General features: G+C 36.1%; 2 protein-coding genes across 3 annotated transcripts in view; one reads left to right on the forward strand and one right to left on the reverse strand.

The window, feature by feature from the left end:
• The window catches only part of CYP2J2 (cytochrome P450 family 2 subfamily J member 2), a 99,462-nt gene that overhangs the window by 62,106 nt on the left and 14,722 nt on the right, over positions 1-22,634 (forward strand). The gene's annotated exons all lie outside the window — the stretch shown is intronic.
• The window catches only part of HOOK1 (hook microtubule tethering protein 1), a 59,642-nt gene continuing 52,423 nt past the window's right edge, over positions 15,416-22,634 (reverse strand). For both annotated transcript variants that reach the window (XM_059080585.2, XM_059079893.2), the window contains 2 exons: positions 20,939-21,007; positions 15,416-18,929 (listed from right to left, as the gene is read on the reverse strand). In XM_059080585.2, the coding sequence (XP_058936568.1) occupies positions 18,759-18,929; positions 20,939-21,007 (240 nt within the window). In that variant the 3' untranslated portion in view covers positions 15,416-18,758. The remainder of the gene's footprint in view (positions 18,930-20,938; positions 21,008-22,634) is intronic.

The raw sequence follows: 22,634 nt of genomic DNA on the forward strand, positions 1-22,634 counted from the left end.
ATGTCTGTTTTTGTGCCAATACCACAGTTTGCATCACTGTAGCTTTGTAGTAAATATGATCTGAAGTCTGGGAGGGTTATACCTCCTGCTTTGTTCATTTTCCTCAGGATTTCATTGGCAATACTGGGTCTTTCATGGTTCCATATAAATTTTAGGATTATTTGTTCTGGTTCTTTGAAGAATATCATGGGTAATTTGATAAGGATCTCATTAAATCTGTAGATTGCTTTGGGTAGTATGGTCATTTTAACAATGTTAATTCTTTCAATCCAAGAGCATAGGATATCTTTCCATTTCTTTGAATCATCTTCAGTTTCCTTTTTTAATGTTTTGTAGTTCTCAGCATATGTCTTTCAGCTCCTTGGTGAGGCTTATTCCTGTCTTTTTTTTTTTTTTTTTGATGCAATTTTAAAAGGGATTGTTTGTTTACATCCCCTTTCTGATACTGCATTGTTAGTGTAAAGAAATGCAACAAATTTCTGTATGTTAATCTTTTATCCTGCTACATGACTGAATTCCTTTATCAGTTCTAATAGTTTTTGTGTGGATTTTTTAGGGTTTTCTATAAATAGTATCATGTCATCTGTATATAATGACAATTGTACCTCTTCCTTTCCACTTTGGATACTTTTTATTTCTTTTTCTTGTCTGATTGTTGTGGCTAGGAATTCCAATACTGTATTGAATAGAAGTGGTGAGAGTGGGCATCCTTGTCTTGTTCCAGATTTTTGCAGGAAGACTTTCAGCTTTTCACCATTGAATATTATATTGGCTCAAGGTTTGTCATAAATAGCTTTAATTATGTTGAGGTATGTTCACTTTATACTCATTTTTCTAAAGGTTTTTTATCATGAATCTACGTTGAATTTTATCAAATGCTTTTTCTGAGTCTGTTGAGATGATCATATGGTTTTTGTCTTTTCTTTTGTTCATGTGGTGTATCACATCCATTGATTTGTATATGTTGAGCCATCCTTGTGACCCTGGGATGAATCCAACGTGGTCATATTGTATGATCTTTTTTATATGTTGTTGGATTCGGTTTGCTAATATTTTTCTGAGAATTTTTGCAGCTATATTCATCAAAGATATTGGCCTGTAATTTTATTGTTTGGTAGTGTTTTTGTCTGGTTTTGGTATCAGGGTGATGATGGATTCATAGAATGTTTGGGGGAGTGTTCCTTCCTCTTCAATCTTTTGGTAGAGTTGGAGAAGGATCAGTATAAGTTCTTTTTTGTATGTTAGGTAGAATTCCCCAGTGAAGCCATCTGGTCCTGGACTTTTGTTTGTAGAGAGTTTTTTTATTTTTGTTTTTTTACAGATTCTATTTCATTTCTAGTTATTGGTCTGCTCAAGTGATCTATTTCTTCTTGATTCAGTTTTGGTGGGCTCTGTTTCTAGAAAGTTGTCCATTTCTTCTAGGTTGTCCAATTTGTTGGCATATAATTGTTCATAGTATTCTCTTATGGTTTTTGGTATTTCTGCAGTATCAATTTTTTTTTTTTTTTTGCTGTACACTGGCCTCTCACTGCTGTGGCCTTTCCCGTTGCGGAGCACAGGCTCCGGACACACAGGATCAGCGGCCATGGCTCACAGGCCTAGCCACTCCGTGGCATCCTCCTGGACCGGGGCATGAACCTGTGTCCCCTGCATTGGCAGACGAACTCTCAACCACTGTACCACCAGGGAAGCCCTACAGTATCAATTGTTATGTCTCTTTTTCATTTCTAATTTTGTTTATGTGGTCCTCTCCCTTTTCTCCTTGGTGAGCCTGGCCAGAGGTTTGTAAATTTTGTTTACCCTTTCAAAGGCCAGCTCTTTGTTTTATTTATTTTTTAATTTTTTAAAATCTCATTTATTTCCTCTCTGACTTTATTATTTCCTTCCTTCTGCTGACTTTAGTTTTTGTTTGTTCTTATTTTTCTAATTCTTTTAAGTGGTGGGTTAGGTTGTTTAATTGAGATTTTACTTTTTTCTTAATGAAGGCCTGTATCACTATGAACTTCCCTCTAGGAACTGCTTTTGTTGCATACCATAGATTTTGTATGGTTCTGTTTTCATTGTCAGTTGCTTCAAGCTATTTTCTAATTTCTTCTTTGATTTCATCGCTGACCCATTTGTTTTTTAGTAGCATGATGTTTAGTCTCTATGTAATTGTTTATTCTCGTTTCTTTTTTCTATGGTTGATTTCTAATGTCATGCCATTGTGCTCAGAAAAGATGCTTGAAATAATTTCTATACTCTTAAATTCGTTGAGGCTTGATTTGTGCTGTAGTATGTGGTGCATCCTAGAGAATGTTCCATGTGCACTTGATAAGAATGTACATTCTGCTTTTTTTAATGTAATTTTCTGAAAATATCAATTAAGTCTAACTATTTTATTATGTCATTTAGGATCTCTGTTTCCTTATTGATTTTCTGTCTCAAAGATCTGTCCATTGATGTGAGTGGGGTGTTAAAATATCCTACTATTATTGTATTCCTGTCAGTTTCTCCCTTTATGTCTGTTAGTATTTGGGTGCACCTACACTGGGTGCATAATATTGATGAGTGTAATATCCTCTCAGTTTATTGATACTTTTATTATTATTTAATGTCCTTCTTTATCTTTCTTTATAAACTTTTTAAAAATTGGAGTATAATTGCTTTACAATGTGTTAGTTTCTGCTGTACAGTGAAGTGAATCAGCTATATGTATATATTTATCACCTCCCTTTTGGACCTCCCCTCCCATTTAGCCTTTGTTTTAAAGTCTATTTTGATTGATATGAGTATTGCAACCCCTGCTTTCTTCTCATTTCTGTTTGCATGAAGTATCTTTTTCCATCCCCTCACTTTCAATCTATGTGTGTCCTTTGCCCTAGATTGGGTTTCTTTTAGGCAGCATATTGTAAGCTCTTGGTTTTTTTAAATCTAATCTGCTACTCTATATCTTTGGATTGGAGTATTTAGTTCCTTGCTATTTAAGATAATTATTGATTGATATGTATTTATTTCCATTTTAAACCTTGTTTTCCTGTTGATTTTATATTTTTTATTTGATCCTTTTGCCTTTTATGGTTTTATGATTTTCTTTTGTATTATGCTAGTTTATCAGCTTATATATATAGTACTGTGTATATGTTAATCCCTAATTCCTAATGTATACCTCCCCCCTTTCCCCTATGGTAACCACAAGTTTGTTTTATATGTCTGTGAGTCAATTTCTGTTTTGTAAATAAGTTCATTTGTATCATACTTTAGATTACACATATAAGTGATATCATATGGTATTTGTTTTCTGACTTCACAATATGATAATCACTAGTTCCATCTGTATTGCTGCAAATGGCATTATTTCATTCTTTTTATGGCTGAGTAATGTTCCATTATATATATATATATAAAACATCTTCTTTGTGCATTCATCTGTCAGTGGATATTTAGGTTGCTTTCGTGTCTTGGCTATTGTAAGTAGTGCTGCTATGAACACTGGGGTGCATATATCTTTTCAAATTATAGTTTTGTCTGAATATATGCCCAGGAGTGGGATTACTGGATCATATGGTAATTGTATTTTAGGTTTTTTGCGAAACTCCATACTGTTCCCCATAGTGGATGCACCAATTTACATTCCCAGCAACAGTATAGGAGGATTCTTTTTTCTCCATACCTTCTCCAACACTTATTATTTATAGACTTTTTTTAACTTTATTTTTTGTTGTTGGAGTATAGTTGCTTTACAATGTTATGTTAGTTTCTGCTGTATAACAAAGTGAATTAGCTATGTGTATACATATATCCCCTCTCTCTTGGACCTCCCTCCCACCCCCATCTAGGTCATCACAGAGCACTGAGCTGAGCTCCCTGTGCTTCACAGCAGGTTCCCACTAGCTATCTGTTTTACACATGGTAGTGTATATATGTCAATCCTAATCTCAGTTTGTCCCATCCTCCCCTTCCTCCCCTGTGTCCACATGTTCATTCTCTACATTTGCATCTATATTCCTGCCCTGCAAAGAGGTTCATCTGTATCATTTTTCTAGATTCCACATATATGTGTTAATATTTGATATTTGTTTTTTCCCTTTCTGACTTACTTCACTCTGTATGAGAGACTCTAGGTCCATCCACATCTCTACAAATGACCCAATTTCATTCCTTTTTGATGATAACCATTCTGACTTGTATGAGTTGATACCTCATTGGACTTTTGATTTACATTTCTCTAATAGTGATATTGAGCATCTTTTCATGTCCCTGTTGGCCATCTCTATGTCTTCTTTAGAGAAATGACTATTTAAGGCCTATGCCAATTGTTTGATTGAGATTTTTATTTTTGTGATATTAAGCTGTGTGAGCTATTTGTATATTTTGGAAATTAAGCTTTTGTCCATTGCATTGTTTGTGAATATTTTCTCCCATTCTGTAGGTTGACTTTTCATTTTGTTTATGGTTTACTTTGCTGTTTAGAAGCTTTTAAGTTTAATTAAGTCTCACTTGTTTTTTTAAATTTCCATTACTCTAGGAGACTGATCCAAAAAATATTGCTGTAATTTATGTCAAAGAGTGTCCTGCCTATGTTTTCCTCCAGGAGTTTTATAGTACCCAGTCTTATATTTAGGACTTTATACCATTTGGAGTTCATTTATGTATATGGTGTTAAAGAATGTTCCCAATATCATTTATTGAAGTGGCTGTCTTTTCTCCATTGTGTATTCGTGCCTCCTTTGTCATAGATTAATAGACCATAAGTGTGAGGGTTTATTTCTGGGCATTCTACCCTATTCCATTGATCTATATGTCTGGTTTTGTGCCAGTACCATACTGTTTAAATTTCTGTAACTTTATAGTCTGAAGTCAGGCAGGCTGATTCCTCCAGCTTCGTTTTTCTTTCTCAAGTTTATTTTGGCTATTCATGGTCTTTTGTGTCTCAAATGAATTAAAAGTTTTTAAAAAATTCTGGACCTGTGAAAAATGCCAGTTTTATTTTGATAGGGATTGCATTGAATCTGTAGATTACCTTGTTTAGTATGTTCTTTTTAACAATATTGATTCTTTTGAATGCAAGGACACAGTATATCTTTAAATCTGTTTTTGTCATCTTCAATTTCTTTCATAAGTGTCTTAAAGTTTTCAGAGTATAGGTCTTTTGTCTTCTTAGGTAGGTTTATTTCTAGGTATTTTATTCTTTTTGATGTGATGGTAAATGGGATGGTCTCCTTAATTTCTTTTTCTTCTATTTTGTTGTTAGTGTACAGAAATGCAACAGATTTCTGTGTATTAACTTTGTATCCTGCAACTTTATCAAATTCATTGTTGAGCTCTAGTAGTGTTCTGATAGCATCTTTAGGATTTTCTATGTATAGTATCATGTCATCTGCAAACAGTGACAGTTTTACTTCTTTTCCAATTTGGATTCTTTTATTTCTTTTTCTTCTCTGATTGCCATGGCTAGGACTTCCAAAACTGTGTTGAATTAAAGTGGTGAGAGTGGGCAACCTTGTTTTGTTCCTGATCATAGAGGAAATGTTTTCAGCTTTCCACCATTGAGTATGATGTTAGCTGTGGGTTTGTCATATGTGGCCTTTATTATGTTGATGTATGTACCCTCTATGCCCACTATCTGGAGAACTTTTATTATAAATGGATGTTGAATGTTATTGAAAGCTTTTTCTGCATCTATTGAGATGATCATATAGTTTTTATTCTTTAATTTGTTAATGTGGTGTATCACGCTGTTTGATTTAGAGATATTGAAAAATCCTTATATCCCTGGGATAAATCCCACTTGATCATGGTGTATGATCCTTTTAACGTATTGTTGGATTTTGTTTGCTAGCATTTTGTTGAGGATTTTTGTATCTATTCATCAGTGCTATTGGCATATAATTTTCTTTTTTTGTGTATCTTTGTCTGGTTTTGGTATCAGGGTGATGGTGGCATTCTAGAATGAGTTTAGGAGTGTTCCTTCCTCTGCAATTTTTTGGAATGGTTTCAGAAGGATAGATGTTTACTCTTCTCTAAATGTTCGGTAGAATTCACCTGTGAAGCCAGGTGGTCCTGGACTTTTGTTTGTTGGGAGTATTTAAATTACTTATTCAATTTCAGTACTGGTAATTGGTCTGTTCATATTTTCTATTTCTTCCTGGTTCATTCTTGGGAGATTACACCTTTCTAAGAATTTGTCCACTTCTAAGTTGTTCATTTTATTGGCATATAGTTTTTCGCAATAGTCTTATGATCATTTGTATTTTTGTGGTGTCCATTGTAACTTCCCCTTTTTAATTTCTAATGTTATTGATTTGAGTCCTCTTCGTTTTTTTCTTGATGCGTCTGGCTAAAGATTTATCAATTTTGTTTATCTTTTCAAATAACCAACTTTTAGTTTCATCAATCTTTTCTCTTGTTGTCTTAGTCTCTATTTCATTTATTTCTGCTCTGATCTTAATGATTTCTTTCCTTCTACTAACTTTGGGTTTTGTTTGTTCTTCTTTCTCTAGTTGATTTAGGGTGTAAGTGTTTATTTGAGATTTTTCTTGTTTCTTGAGATAAGATTGTATTGCTATAAACTTCCCTCGTAGAACTGTGTTTGCTGCATCCCACAGGTTTTGGATCATTGTCCTTTCGTTTTCATTTGTCTCGAGGTATTTTGTGATTTCGTCTTTGATATCTTCAGTGATCCATTGGTTGTTTAGTAGCATATTGCTTGGCCTCCATGTGTTTTTGTTTTTGTTTTAAATTTATTTTTCTTGTAGTTCATTTCTAATCTCATAGCATTGTGGTAGGGAAATAAGCTTGATATGATTTCAATGTTCTTAAATTACTGAGGCCTGCTCTGGGGCCCAGAATGTGATCCATTCTGAAGAATGTTCCATGTGCAGTTGAAGAATGTGTATTCTGCTGATTTTGGATGGACTGCTCTATAAATATCAATTAAATGCATCTGGTCTAACGTGTAATTTAAGGCCTATGTTTCCTTATTGATTTTCTGTCTGGATGATCTGTCAATTGATGGAAGTGGGGTGTTAAAGTCCCCCACTATTATTGTGTTACTGTCAGTTTCTCCTTTTATGGATGTGAGGTACTCCTATGTTGGGTGCATATATGTTTACAATTGTTATATCTTCTTCTTGGATCAGTCCCTTGACCATTAGAGTGTCCTTCTTTTTCTCTTGTAAGTCTTTATTTTAAAGCCTATTTTTGTCTGATATGAGTATTGCTACTACAGCTTTCTTTTGATTTCCATTTGCATGGAATACTTTTTTTCATCCCCTCAGTTTCAGTCTGTATGTGTCCCTAGATCTGAATTGGGTCTCTTGTGGACAGCATATATACAGGTCTTGTTTTTGTGTCCATTCAGGCAGTCTGTGTCTTTTGGTTAGAGCATTTGATCCACTTATGTTTAAGGTATATATCTATATGTATGTTCTTATTGCCATTTTGTTAATTTTTTGAGGTTTGTTTTTCTAAGTCTTTTTTCTTCCTTTCCTCTTTTGTTTTCTTCTCTTGCGATTTGATGACTAACTTTGGTGTTGTGTTGGATTCCTTTTTCTTTTTTCTGTGTATATCTATTGTAGATTTCTGGTTTGTGGTTACTATATGGTTTTGGTATAGCAGTATATAGATAAACAAGATTGTTTTAATTTGCTGTTCTTTTCATTTGTTCTTTCAAATGCATTTCCAATATCCTGCATTTGTGCTCTCCTGTTCTCATAATTGCTGGTTTTGATATCATATTTGTGTGCAGATTGCTTCCTACATTTATTGTATGTTTGCCTTTACCAGTGAGCTTTTCCATTTGTAATTTTCTTGTTTCTAGTTATGGACTTTTCTTTTCCACCTAGAGAAGTTCCTTTAGGATTTGTTGTATAGCTGGTGTGGTGGCACTGAATTCCCGTAGCTTTTGCTTGACCTTAAAACTTTTGATTTCTCTGTTGAATCTGAGTGAGAGCCTTGCTGGGTAGAGTATTCTTGGTTGTAGGATTTTCATTTTCATCAGTTTAAATATATCATGCCACTCCCTTCTGGCCTGCAGAGTGTCTGCTGAGAAATCAGCTGATAACCTTAAGGGAGTTTCCTTGTATGTTATTTGTTGCTTTCCCCTTGTTGCTTTTAATATTTTTTCTTTGTCCTTAATTTTTCTCAATTTGATTACTATGTGTCTTTGTGCTTTCCTTCTTGGGTATATCCTGTCTGGTACTCTCTGTGCTCCCTGGAATTGGGGGACTGTTTCCTTTCCCATGTTAGGTAAGTTTGCATCTATTATCTCTTCCAATATTTTCTCTGGTCATTTTTCTGTCTCTTCTCCTTCTGGGACCCCTATAATGCGAATGTTGTTGCATTTAATATTGTCCCAGTTGTCTGTTCTGTCTTCATTTCTTTTCATTCTTTTTTATTTATCCTGTTCGGTGTCAGTGATTTCCACCATTCTGTCTTCCTGGTCACTTATCCAAACTTCTGCCTCAGTTATTCTGCTATTAATTCCTTCTAGTGTATTTTCCATTTCAGCTAATGTATTGTTCATCTCTGTGTTTTTGTTCTTCAGTTCTTCTAGCTTTTCTTAAACATTTCCTGTATCTTCTAACTCTGTGCCTCCATTATTTTTCTGAGGTCTTGGATACTCTTTACTGTCATTACTCTGAATGCTTTTTCAGGTAGACTGCCTACCTCTACTTCACTTAGGTGTTCTTCTGAGGTTTTATCTTTTTCCTTCATAGGTGACATATTCCTCTGCCATCTCATTTTGTCTAAATTTCTGAGATTGTGGTTTCACTTCCACAGGCTGCAGGGTTGTAGTTCTTGCTTCTTCTGTCTGTCCCCTGGTGGACAATGCTGTCTAAGAGGCTTGTGCAAGCTTCCTGGTGAGAGGGTCTGGTACCTGCCCACTGGTGTGTGGAACTGGGTTTTGTCCCTCTAGTGGGCAGGGCCATGTATGGGGTATGTTTATCAGGCAGCTCTGTGTTCAGGAAGAGTTTAAGCATCCTGTCTGCTGATGGGTGGGGCTGTGTTCCTGCCGTGTTGGTTTTTTTGGCTGAGGAGTCCCAGTACTAGAGTCTACAGGCTGTTGGGTGAGGCCAGGTGTTCGTGAGATAATGGCAGCCTCCAAGAGGGCTCATGCCAATGAGTACACCCCAGAGTTACTGCTGCCAGTGTTCTTGTCCCTGCAATGAGCCCCAGCTACCCTCCACCTCCTCAGGAGATCCTCCAATACTAGCAGGTAAGTCTGGCCTAGTCTTTTATGGAATCACCACTTTTTCCTTGGGTCCTAGTGTGCACGAGACCCTGTGTGTTATAATAATTATTATTTTTAAATTTAATTTTATTTATTTATGTTTGGCTGTGTTGTGTCTTCATTGCTATGTGCGGGCTTTCTCTAGTTGCAGTGAGCAGGGGCTACTCTTCATTGTGGTGTGTTGGCTCCTCACTGCAGTGGCGTCTCTTGCTGTGGAGCATGGGCTCTAGGCAGGTGGGCTTCAGTAGTTGTGGTATGTGGGCTCAGTACCTGTGGCTTGTGGGCTCTAGAGCGCAGGCTCAGTGGTTGTGGCACATGGGCTTAGTTGCTCCGTGGCATGTGGGATCTTCCTGGACCAGGGATTGAACCTGTGTCCCTTGCATTGGCAGATGGATTCTCAACCACTGTGCCACCAGGGAATTCCCTATAATAATTATTATAATAATTTAATTATTATAATATGATTATTATATATAATTATTCTCCAGTTTGTAGGTTGCCCACCTGGGGGTATGATATTTGATTATATCATGAGTCCACCCCTCCTACCCATCTCATTGTGGTTGCTTCTTTATGTCTTTAGTTGTAGAAGATCTTTTCTGGTAGGTTCCAGTCTTTTTCATCAATGGTTGTTCTGCAGTTAGTTGTGATTTTGGCGTGTCCATGAGAGGAGGTGAGCTCAGGGTCCTTCTACTCTGCCATCATGGCTGCTCTCCCTGAGATCTTTTTTTTTTTTTTTTTAATGTAGGCATTTATTCCAATAAATTTCCCTCTTAGTACTGCTATGCTGAATCCCATAGGTTAATTGTGTTTTCATTTTAATTTATCTTGAGATATTTTTTAAATTCTCTTTTTATTTCCCATTTGATCCAATGGTTGTTCAAGAGTATGTTGTTTAATTTCTACATATTTGTAAATTTTCCCATTTTCTTGATGTTATTGATTTCTAGTTTCGTTCTATCATGGTAAAAAAAATAGCTGGTATGACTTTGATCTTAAATTTACTAAGACTTGTTAACTAACATGTGATCTATCTTGGAGAATGTTGCATGTGTGCTTGCTCTTGGGTGGAAAGTTCTGTGCATATCGGTTAGATCCATTTGGTCTATAGTATTGTTCAAGTCAGCTGTTTCTTTATTGATTTGCTTTCTGGATGTTCTATGCATTATTGAAAATGAGACTTATTAAAGTCTCCTACTATTGTATTTTTAGCAATTTCCTCTTTCATATCTGTCAGTATTTCCTTTATATATTTAGGTGCCCTGTTGGGTGCATATATATATTGCACCCAACAATTGTTCTATCTTCTTGTTGAATTGACTCATTATCATTACATGATGACATTCTTTGTCTCTAGAGACACTTTTTGAGTTAAAGTCCATTTTGTTTGATATATGTATAGCCACTTCTGCTTTCTTTCAATTGCTGTAAGAAAGGGATATATTATATTTCTAACATCCCTTCATTTTTCAGCCTGTCTGCTTCTTTCTTGTAGATAGCACATAGTCTTGGTTTTTCATCCATTCATCCACTCTATATCTTTTGACTGGGAAGCTTAATCAACTTACATTTAAAATAATTATTTATAGAAAAGGACTTCCTATTACCATTTTGTTAACTGATTTATTTGTCTTATAGTTCTCTTGTCCTTTTTTTTCTCTCCAACTGTCTTTGTGCTTTGTTGTTGTTGCTATTATTTGTATTGATTCCTTTCTCCTTTCCTTTCGTGTAACTTCTCTAAGTATTCTCTGTGTCGATAACATGGGGCTTATATAAAATATAGTTGTAACAGTCTATTTAAGGTGATAACAACTCCACTTACAAACAAATCTACACTTTCATCTCTCCTTCCCCATTATATGGTCATGTCACTATATACTTCTACTTATATTGTGTATCGAATAACATGATTTAGTTTTAGTTATTTTTAATACTTTTGTCTTTCAACTTTTTACTAGAATGAAAAATGATTTATCCACCACTGAAATAGTAATATGGAATTCTGTTTTTGTCTGTATATTTACCTTTACTAATGAGTTTCATAATTTCTTATGCTCTTATGTGGCTGTTTAATATCTTTCAACTTTTGTTTAACTGAGAAAGTATTTTTCTCCCCTTCATTTTTGAAGGATAGGTTTATCAGGTATAGTATTCATGGTTAGCAGGGTTTGTGGGTTTTTTTGCAGCATTTTGAATACATTATGCAACTCCCTTCTAGACAGCAAGATTTCTGATGAAAAATCTGCTTATAGTCTTACAGGGCTTCCCTTGTATGTAACAAGTCACCTTTCTCTTGCTGTTTCAAAATTCTGTCTTTAACTTTTGACAATTTGATTATAATGTGTCTTTTTCATTTTATTTGGTGTCATTTGTGCTTCAGGGACCTTGGTGGCTATTTCTTTTCCTAGGTTTGGGAAGTTTTCAGCTATTATTTCTTTGAATAAACTTTCTTACCCTTTCTCTCTTCTCCTGGGACTCTCATAATGAAAATTCTGTAAGTCCTTTAAGCTATCTTCTCTCTCTCTTTCTTTCTTTCTTTTTTTTTGGCCCCTCTGATTGCCAATGGCCTTTTAGTTTGTTAGTGCTTTCTTCTGCTTGATCTATTCTGTTCTGAAGCCCATTTAAATTTTTTTCAGTTCAGTTATTGTATTCTTCAGCTCTGTGATTTCTGCTTGGTACTTTTAAAAGTTTCCTCTTTGTTGACATTCTCACTTTGTTCATGCTTTGCTCTCTTGACCTAGGTGAGCATCTTTGTGACCATTATTCTGAATTCTCTGTCAGGAAAATCACAAATCTCCATTTTATTAGGGTCAGTTTCTGGAGACTTATCTTGTTCTTTTATTCAGAACATATTTCCTTCTTTCTTCATTTCCCTTGACTCTCTATGTTGGTTTCTGCACATTAGATAAAACACCCACCTCTCTCTGTCTTCATGGACTGGCCTCATAGTATAGGAAATAAACCTCACCAATCATCCTGATTCTGGGTGCCTCTCAAACCTCTGTGCTTGTCCAAACTGCCATATTTGTTCTTAGTGTGCCACAGGAGAATAAAGTATGCCAAGCCCTCAGTGCCTCAAAAAGACAAGAAAGAAGCCAGTAGCTCACTTAACAGCTAGAAAAGTTGGGGCACTAGATGAGTAAACCAATTCCTTCTCTCCTTAGTGAGAAGTTGGAAGCTGGAGTTTATCACTCACTTGCTCTGCAATGAACTTGGGAGAGGAACTGTGGCAAATTTCTACACCCTCATTCAGACCAACCACCCTTTCGAATGGCCTGCTTTGCTCTCTGTTGCCCCAGGGTCTTAGCAAATGTTGGGTCATGTTAGGTCTCATAGACATGTGGGTTAGAAGCCAGTCCCTTGGGTAGCAGCTGGAAAGTGGGGTCTTGATGTGAAGTCCACCTCCTTCTAGAGAGAAGCTGAGGGCTTGATTTTATCACTGTAGCAGGCTGAGGGTAGGAGCTGCAGGAAGTGTCTGCACACCTGTTCAAACTGCCAAGAGACTAGTCATTGCCTGTCCTGTCAGCTCCCAGAGACAGGCAAGTTAGATGCCAGACCCTCAGGCAGCAGCTGGAAAAGTCAGAGCACTAGTATGCAGTCTAACCTTTCTAAAGAGATGCTGAGATCTGGGTGTTATTGGAGTGAGCTGAGAGGAGGAGGACGAGTAGTCATGGGGAGAGCATGCAGGGACATTAAAAATTGTTGCTTTCTCTGTAGACCCTGGGGGAGAAGTACAGGCTGGGCCCCATCACCTCCCAGAAACAGGCAAGTTAGACCCTCCGATAGCAGATGGAAAAATCACAACACTGTGTAGTTCACTCCTTCCAGGGAGAAGCTGGAGGCTTGGCTTTTTCACTGGAGTGAGCTAAGGGGAAAAGCCACAGGTAGTGCCCACATGCCCACTTAAGTTCTGAGAGGACTAATAATTGCCTACCCCATTATCTACCAGATGCAGGCTAGTTAGAAGGCAAATCCTCAGGTAGCAGCTAGAAAAGTCGGACTGCCAGATGTGCAGTCAAACCCTTTCCAGGGAGTAGCTGGGAGCTGAACTTTATTGCCTGCTGACGCAGCTCCTAGCCAAGGGGAACGAACTGGGCAAGTGCTTGTACAAGTTCAAAACTGCCTCATAGTTCCTTGAGGTCCCAGGGAACTAGCAAATGCCAGGACCTATCAGCTTCCAGATGGGTGAGTTAGAAGCTAGTCCTTCAGGTAGCAGCCATAAAAATTGTGATGCTAGATGTTCGGCCCAAAGCCTTCACTCCTCAGGTTGAAGAAGGTAGTTGAGGGTTTCCTCCCATTTGCCAATTGCATGGCACGTTGCTGGGGTGGGGTTTATGGTGAGAGGGTATCAGCATTTCCTACCTTTTTCAATGTGGGTATTTTCTTAGTCACCCAGTGTGTAGGAGTCTTTCTAGTTTCTGAATGTTTCTCAGAAGTACTGATACATGTGAAGCAGTTTGAGTCTATGGGTGGAAGATCTTTTGCCTATTCAGATATTCCTTCCAATGCACCCCCTGATCTCTTCAGAGCATCTTGAGACTGGATTTCTAAAGAAAACATTGTGTCCATCAGCAATTCTAGTGCAGCTAGTACGTATTTACTAACTGTGTAGAAGATACTGTGCTGAGTGTTGTGAGGGAAGCAGAGATGAACCAAATAAGGCCAGTGACCTCAAGAAACAGTGTAGCAAGATAGACACATTTTAAAAAACAAAGGTAGATCACATTAAGGTCGCTAAGACAAAGACTTTGAAAGTTTTAGAAAAATGGATTTCTCATCTTTTTTGAGAAATCCCGGAAGAATTTATGGAAGAGGGGAACGTTTGAGTTGAAGCAAGAGGCAAGAGGTCTAACTTGCAACTTTTAACCACTTATTGATAGCAAGTTGCTGCAGCCCAGGTGGGCAAGGGAGTGGAGCACGTCACCATCAAAACCATAGCCAGATTAAGGATCCAACTGTAGCTCTATCCCTGAGCATGTCACTGTGTGCAGGGTGATGCCTGAAAGTTTCACTTCACTACATTTGTTATCCCCTATAATATGGAACTTCAGAGAGCTGTAGAATGTGTACATTTAACCTAGACATCTAGAGTAGAGCTGTCCAATAGAATTTTCTGTGATAGAAATGTTCTTAATCTGCACTGTCCAATATCATATCCACTAGCCATGTCTGGCTAGAAGGAAGAGATAAAATCTAAATTTGTTTTAATAACCAATGTGGCTAACAGCCATCACATTGGTCAGTGCAGGTCTAGAACTTTGGGTTGTTCTTAGTGAACTAGTCGCAAAATAATATATGGCCAGCATTTATTGTACAGTTCAGAAAGTCAAATTAGTAGAATCATGGTCTTTTGGGATCATGTTGATCTACCTAGAGTGAGATAGGACTTCACTTTTGTCTCCATCATCTTTGCATAACTGACACATTAACTAACTTCCTTCATGTGATTAAACAAATATTTGTTGAGCATACATTAACATGAACAGAATTAAACCTTTCCAGGACATGTTCCAAGAACATGAAACACCTGCACTTTTCTAAAAACTTCACAATTCATTTTGAAAAAACCTGTGTAAGATTTGGAAATGGGGTACTGGAAGAAAGATACCTCCAAATAAAGCAGCTTTAAAAATTGCTTAACTAAGAGAAATCTGGGTTGGAAGTCCACAGCTGATATGACTAAATGGTGACTTCAGGATCCAAGTGCCTTCTTCCTTATTGTTCCACTAGGGTTGCCCTCAGGCACATGGCATTCCAGATGGGGAGGGGGAAGAGCTAGGGAAAGCAAGCCCATTCTTTTAACAGGCACACATCACTATTATTCACATCTCTTTGGCCAGAACTTGGTTAAATGGCCCCACCTAGTTACAAGGGAATCTGGCAAGTAGTTAATCTAACGCCCCCACCTCCATGGTAAATTTAACAAGCTAAAGAAGTATGGGGTTCTACTGCTAAAGGAAGAAGGGATGGATATAGTCAGTCTTTGCCAAAAAAAACCCCCAGAAATATTCTGGATTCCATGATAATGCAAATTTGAGACATAAAAGAGCACACCAAAAAAATCATTTTTACACATCTTTTCACCAAAAAAAAATGAAAATATTAGAATTATTTTTTCTTTACCAATCTAAATATTTAAGTCCTTTATTTAAAGCAACAAATAAATGTGCACTTGTACCCACTAAAAATTCATCGTATCAGACAGAATCAGAAAGTTTATTTACTTTAAAACATTTGACAAGTATTGTTTGTTATTGGACAATCATTTATTTAAAATAATATACTAAATACAAAAATAAATCAAGTATTGCTTCTATTTTTCAAGTGTCAAAGTCTTTGCCATAGAAAATAGAAAGAACCTTTTATAAACTAAAAATTACATTTAAGCTCCGTTTAATACCTGCACACGATATCCTTTTATGTTTGTGCTTTACAAATTTCCAAACTACTTCTTTGCAAGGTACAAGTTCACAACAAGAATGTATGCATACAACCATATACACACATTTTTACATAGGAATGTTTCTCATTAAATATACATATAGAGAACCTAACACAGATAGTACTGTGGCCTAAAAGCCAACCAACTGGGCCACATGTGCCACTATACAGCAACAGGTGTAGATGCAGAAGCATTATTTGACATTCAAATGAGCACTCCAGTTATCAAAGACAATGACATCTGAGTAAGGGCTACTCAGTTTAATGTTTCTAGACAAGACATTAATTCTTAATCTATATTAAATCATTAGTTCAACAGCCTTATTCATTAAAAAAAATAGAGTGAACTTCAAATATTTCACAATACATTAAGTTAAGCTGAGGATAAACAATTGTCATATGTATACACACTTATTTTAAAAAGGTAAAGGAATATTTATTAATCTTAGAGCAAATACTCAAAATTAAAGATCATTCCCAAATTGGTCTGTGGTTTTACTTTATAATCACTGGGACATTCAATTCCTTATCAGAGAGATAAATGCTGAATTTCTCTTCCCTGGTATATGCACTCAAGCCTCACAACACAAACATGTATAAATCATGGTTCAAGATGAATATTTATAATGCTTTACCACCCACAGGGTGTCAATCTCACTACATTAACCAGATGTGGAAAAGACTCTCACTTCTGATCAGTTCCTGAATTTCCATATGATTAATCACAACAATACAGAACTTTAAATTACATTAGTAATTTATTAGTATAAATACATATTGAGCATTTTAAATTCTACCAACTAGAAAAGTGATAAATCACAAAATTTGCTTTTTCTCTATTTAGGAAAAAGAATCTAGCCTTACATCCTTATTCAGAAATTGCATGAATTTTTCAGAAATTCCAAATATAATGACTGAAAATTTGTAAGCAATTGAACTGTGAAAATACTAATTTATTGAAATTGATGTTTTACAATAAATTTCATTAAAAGGGAGCTTGAAGAGCTTGTGAAATCTCAATTACAAGCAAGTAGTAAACACCAAAGGAGCAGATGTCTGTCTTACATTGACCAAAATGTACCAAAATGCTATTATATTTAGAAAATTTTAATTAGCATGCTAAAATATTTTCAAAGACTTATTTCATTTCACTAAAAGTCACAGGCAAGCAGAGACTATAATAATACAGGAAAATGAAATCCAACAATATAATTGCACCAGTAAAGAACACCAAAATCTAAGAGGTAGTCAAAAGTAACCCTGATAAAATATCCTGACAGATGCTCCCTAATCTCAGAGACCCAAATATAGTATGAAATTCTTATATTTTCAGTGATTAGAAAACATTTATTGGTATAGAGTCTAAAAACGAAGTATCTAAATGAATAATACTGTAAATGGAACAATACTCATATTTGCAAAAAGAAAAAAAAAAAAGCTAAGAATAAAATCTAGAACAGATGTCTACAGCCTGCGGGCCAAATCTGGCCTACTGCCAGTTTCTGCAAACAAAGTTTTACTGAAATATAACTACACCCATTTAATTTACATATTGTGTATGGCTGCTGATTTTATACTTACAGCTGAGTCGAGTGCTTGCAATAGATCAAATGGCCCACAAAACCTAAAATACTTACTAAAACATTGACCATCTGTCCCTTTACAGAAAGTTTGCTGACCCGTGGTCTAGACATATGCTGATAGGTATGTAGTTCTGAATAGCATTGGAAAGATTATGTCACAACATAAGGTATTCAACCATAAGGAATGTAAGATACTAGTTATATCATAATTCAATTACTTTTCATATCTGAAATTGTCCTAACATTTTTCTTTTCTTCATTTTTGTGGTCTAACATCAATGAGTGTTTCCAAGTTATTATAAAAAGATTTAGTACTACACTGTCCAAGAAGTTTCTGCAATGATGAAAGTGTTTTATATCTGCACTGTCCAATACTGTAACCACTAGCCACATATGGCTGTTGAGCATCTGAAATGTGGCTAGTGCAACCAAAGAACTGAATTTTTAATTAATTTAAATTGCCAATGTGACTTTTGGCTACATTATTGGACAGCACAGATTTAACTCAACTAAATTAAAATTCCAAAGTGTGACTCTTAAAAATGACCAAAAATAATAGAGTAATGCCTTTGAAAAAAGGGGCTTTGGGCAGAAATGAACTGAATACCATAAACTCAACCCAAGACAAATTCCTTAATAAAACTGATTCCAAATTGTTCCTTTACTTCACTATCTCTTTTCAGTGAAGAGGCAAAACTACTAATGCATCTTTTTTTTTTAGCAGAAACCCTGATAATTTTATGCTTAAAAGTAATAATAATTGTAATCTTCATTAATTACATTAAAATAGTGTGGGCATTTCACACGAAGCATATTTTTTAGCTTGCTTCCCATCAGAAAGTCATCTCAAAGTTAGTTCATTTCTATACCCTTAACATTTCAACCATGCTGTACAGAAGCCTTAGTTTATAGTAGGTACATATGAGAACTGTGACCTCTTCTAAATCTGCAAAATTGCCAAGTAGTCACTTCTACTATGGAGAAGTCATTTTAATAGTCCAATCTTCCAAATGTTATATCTTCCATTACATGATAAAATATGCCCATTCAGCGACAGAATTAGAGGACAGAGGTAACACCTTGTGTAGGTCAAGTCAAAAAATATAACTCTTGTATAGTTCTCCACGTGCCTACCTCACAACTATTTTTATATGTACCAAAACAATAAAATAGATGTATTTTTAGATTACATATTACCAATTACAAATTGCAAATTAGTTACTGGTACAACTGAAAACATTAAACTAAAATATACAAAGTCAATTTGAAATAATATAATACTCTCAAAAGACAAATGTTTGAGCATTTTGCCTTATTATATCTTCCAATTATCCCCACGTGCTTCCCCAGATAGCTAATTCCACATTCTGTTTTCAAAATCAGCTGGCAAGACTAATTTTATGCATTTTTATTTTAAAGTAGCTGATATCCAGAATCATACACTTCTTTTCCAACCTGGTAGTTAGTTGAAAGATACAAAATATTTTAAGGGCACTTCTGTTTATGTGTTCTTTTGCAGTTTAATCAGATGTGGTAGCAGGAACTTTAACAGAGAGATTTCTTCTGGTGCTGGTGATGTGCCGCTGCTGTGCTAGGAAAGACCGGGCAGGGGCACAAGCCGCCGTGTCTTTGTAAGCGCCACTGCCACGCACGAGTCTAGATTCCATCCCTAACTTCTGGAATGCTAGACTCTGAACAAAAATAAACACATAACATGACTATGCAGAGTTTGAAAAGTGCTTTCCACATATACAAAGTCATTTAATCCTCAAAGCAATTCTATAAAGCTGGTGGTTTCCTCATTGTTATAGAAAAAATTAAGGGTTCAGGAGCTACACTGCATGTGATAATGCCAGTAAGAAAGGAGAAAAAAAAAGGTGTAAATCCCTGTTTCTCTATTTTGACCCATTAAATTTGAAATTGTTAAAAATAGTAGCTTAAAATAATGCTCTAGAATTAAGCTTAATTATAACAACAGAAAAAAGTCCCAAGGCAAATCTTTGTGTTGGGGCCATTACTCCAGCCATTATGAGCAGACACAGCACAAGAGAAAAGCCTAAGACCAATGGTTCTTGAAGTGTGGTCCCTGGATTAACGTTTGTACAACTGGGAATTTAAAAGTGCAAATTATACCTGTGGATTCTACCCAGAACTACTGAATAAGAAGCTCTGCAGGTAAGTCCCATAGCTTGTGTTTTAACAAGTCTTCTGAAGCATGCTAAAGTTTGAGAATCACAGAATAGTTCAAATTTACTATGGTCTAGCTATATATCAGTACATGACAAATTATTGTAGTTGTGGCTATTGGGTTTCTTACTAAGGGAAGAAGTCACTACTCTCTCACTAGATCACATAAAGCAATTTTACTAAACTTAGCTTCACTGGTAACTAGTACAATAGACAACAATATTGTAAATGCTCAAAAAATATGGGTTGAAAAATGATTAAATAATGCATTATTTGGCTCTAATATCTTTGATGATTTATGTTTCAAGAGGCCACAGAACAACAAGGAAAAGAATACATTGTCCCTAATCGTAACCAGGATGGCTAACCCATGAAGGAAGGTTCTGGGGACACCTCACACAATCTCCTTCAAGGCCTTGCTAAATTAAGCCAGATTTCACCAAACAGAGAAGGGAGGGAGAAAACAAAAAGTATGATGACATGAAAGAAAAAGGCATGTTTGAGGATGGAGAACCAGTTCTTCATGGTGAAGCACAGGCTTCACATGTGGAGAGTCTATAAACTGATATTCTCTCATACTAAATAAATGGCAGCTAAGGTAGATAATGGCTGTTATTATCTATGCTAGCTGATTAGAATACTCAAAAGAACCATATATATCAGGAAATGCTACTTTTGAAAACATCCCACCATACTAAGGATGACAAAATAAAATATATCAAATTATTTTATACTATTTTCTCTGTGTTAGGACAGATAGACAATTCTTAAAGAGCAGTCTCTGGATAAAAAAAAGAAAATACAACAAAGGATACACTGAGAGGCTTTAGGGATGTTAAAATACATGCTGAGTACTAGAAGCACCTAATTTTGCATTATACAGATATTCGTATTTCTACAGAAACCCTTTATGAAACACAAATTAAATGTTTTAGCTCAAATAAGGCAATTTTTAAAATGTTTAAGGGGCTTCCCTGGTGGCACAGTGGTTGGGAGTCTGCCTGCCAATGCAGGGGATGCGGGTTCGTGCCCTGGTCCGGGAAGATCCCACATGCCGCGGAGCGGCTGGGCCCATGGGCCGTGGCTGCTGAGCCTGTGCGTCCGGAGCCTGTACTCCGCAACGGGAGAGGCCACAACAGTGAGAGACCCGCATACCGCAAAAAAAAAAAAAAAGAAAAAAAAAAAGTGTTTAAGAACTGTATGAGTGCTTCATGTGCATTAACTTAAAGGTTGGTGAGTCATGAAATCAATTTAGAGGTTTTGAAAAAGTCAAAATCAACTAAAAATATTAAAATATAAAATTTGGATTATGAACATTTAAAAAAAAACAAAAGAATATAATAGAAAACGCCTGAGTGCAACACACACAGTCAAGGTAACTTTGTTCAGTTATACATAAACATGAACACATACTAATTTGTGGTATAAAGTATATTTCCTTCTGTGGTTCATGGTCAAAATGTTTGATAAACACTGTTCTAAACATTGATTCACTGGCTAAATTTCAACTCACCTTATTATACCAGGCAGAAACAATGAGTTTTTCTTCATAATCACGGAATTTTGCTACTTTACATTCACTCTGGAAAAAGATATGAGGACTATTAAAATCCAAGAAATAAACCCCAAAAGATATGAGGACTATTAAAATCCAAGAAATAAACCCAAATTACTGAAAATGGAATATTTTTTTCACTATGCCCATGATCAAGAGAATGTGAAGAATGCATCGTGAGGCACAGAAAGTATACAAATTGTAAAGCTGAATCATGGGAAATGCTTGCCCAGCACCTTTAGGAAAGAATAAGATTGTGACTAATAAATCTTTATTTTAAAAATTGTACAGGTAGAACAGATATTAAACAATAACAAACAAGAAACGAGTGATTCTTATGCTACTGTCAACTGGCTTAGGTGACAAAGCTGCACCTGCGGAGAGTCGAAACTAAGGAGAAAAAGGATGTAGGGAAAAATACCCCAGAAAATCCTTTAAAATTTCCTGTAAAGCTTAGCACGAATTGTTCTCTCTGTCCTTGGTGACTGTATGCTACACTGCCCAGGGCCCTATCTGCGTGCCACCCTAGAGACTGACATTCATTTCTTAATTACTCTAATACAGCTGATTTTGTACATGTTGTGGAGCACCAGATATAGCTGGCATCTAAAACATTTGAATGTTCCTACAGCAAGATGCTCATGGTACGAAAAGCATACAGGAAACAAAGGAGGTAAGATGCCCATTTTCTCGCTCACATCCACTCCAGACAGAGACTGCCCGAGAAGGATGCAGACAGAATAACCTCTGCTATAAACATCAGTTTTCTCCTTTTTACTTTTTGCAGTGTGTTTACAGATAAATACACATAAATTAAAGGCCCATATGCTGTGACTTAAGAGGCACCATTTTGTCATCACACTTGTAAGGGACCTACATTTCAAGTATCAACACTGGTGCACATTCTCATTGGCTTTCACTGGGAAGTGAATATTCAAAGCAACTTAGAGTTCATAGATTATTCAGTTCAAGTCCCATCATTTTACAGATGAGGAGACTGAGGACCAGAGAGGAGGAGTGATAACTTTAAGACAAGTTAACAGTAAAGCTGTAACCTTGGCTTCTGATTTATGTGATATTTAATGTTGGGGGTACAGAGATATGATACAGCCTCTGCCCTCAAGACACTCTGACACATGCCATAAAGAAAAATGCTATTGTGGGATGAATTCATGAGTTCAAAGTACATGGAGTCACTATAAAGAGACAACTAACTTTGCCTAAGATATACAAGGAGAGCTTTATAAATGGGAGATATTGGAGCTGGATCCTGAAGAATGAATAGTATTTATTCAGCGAGACACTTCTTTCCAGTGCTTTTGTACAACACTTGACGTGGCCTGGACAAGCACTTACAGCAAGTGCACCATAAGGCTGGTGTGTACTCTGTATATTAAAGTCTTTAAAGCTTTAAATAAATTATTTCCACCACAGTCTCTATCTACTGGCTCAGAAATAATATGAAGAAAATGGTAAATAAATATAGTGTATTTCCCTGAAACATAACCTTCCTAGTTGATTTATTGGGAGAAGAGAAGTAAAGAAGAATCTGGTTAACTGAGTATAGTACCTTTTTAAAAAGGTGAGCTTTGTTTTTGTTTTGTTTTTTAAATGAACTCTCATCCACATAATATTAAAAGGAGCATGACGGCAG

This window comes from Kogia breviceps, chromosome 1, assembly GCF_026419965.1.
Source record: "Kogia breviceps isolate mKogBre1 chromosome 1, mKogBre1 haplotype 1, whole genome shotgun sequence".
In the NCBI taxonomy this organism is placed as follows: Eukaryota; Metazoa; Chordata; class Mammalia; order Artiodactyla; family Physeteridae; genus Kogia; species Kogia breviceps.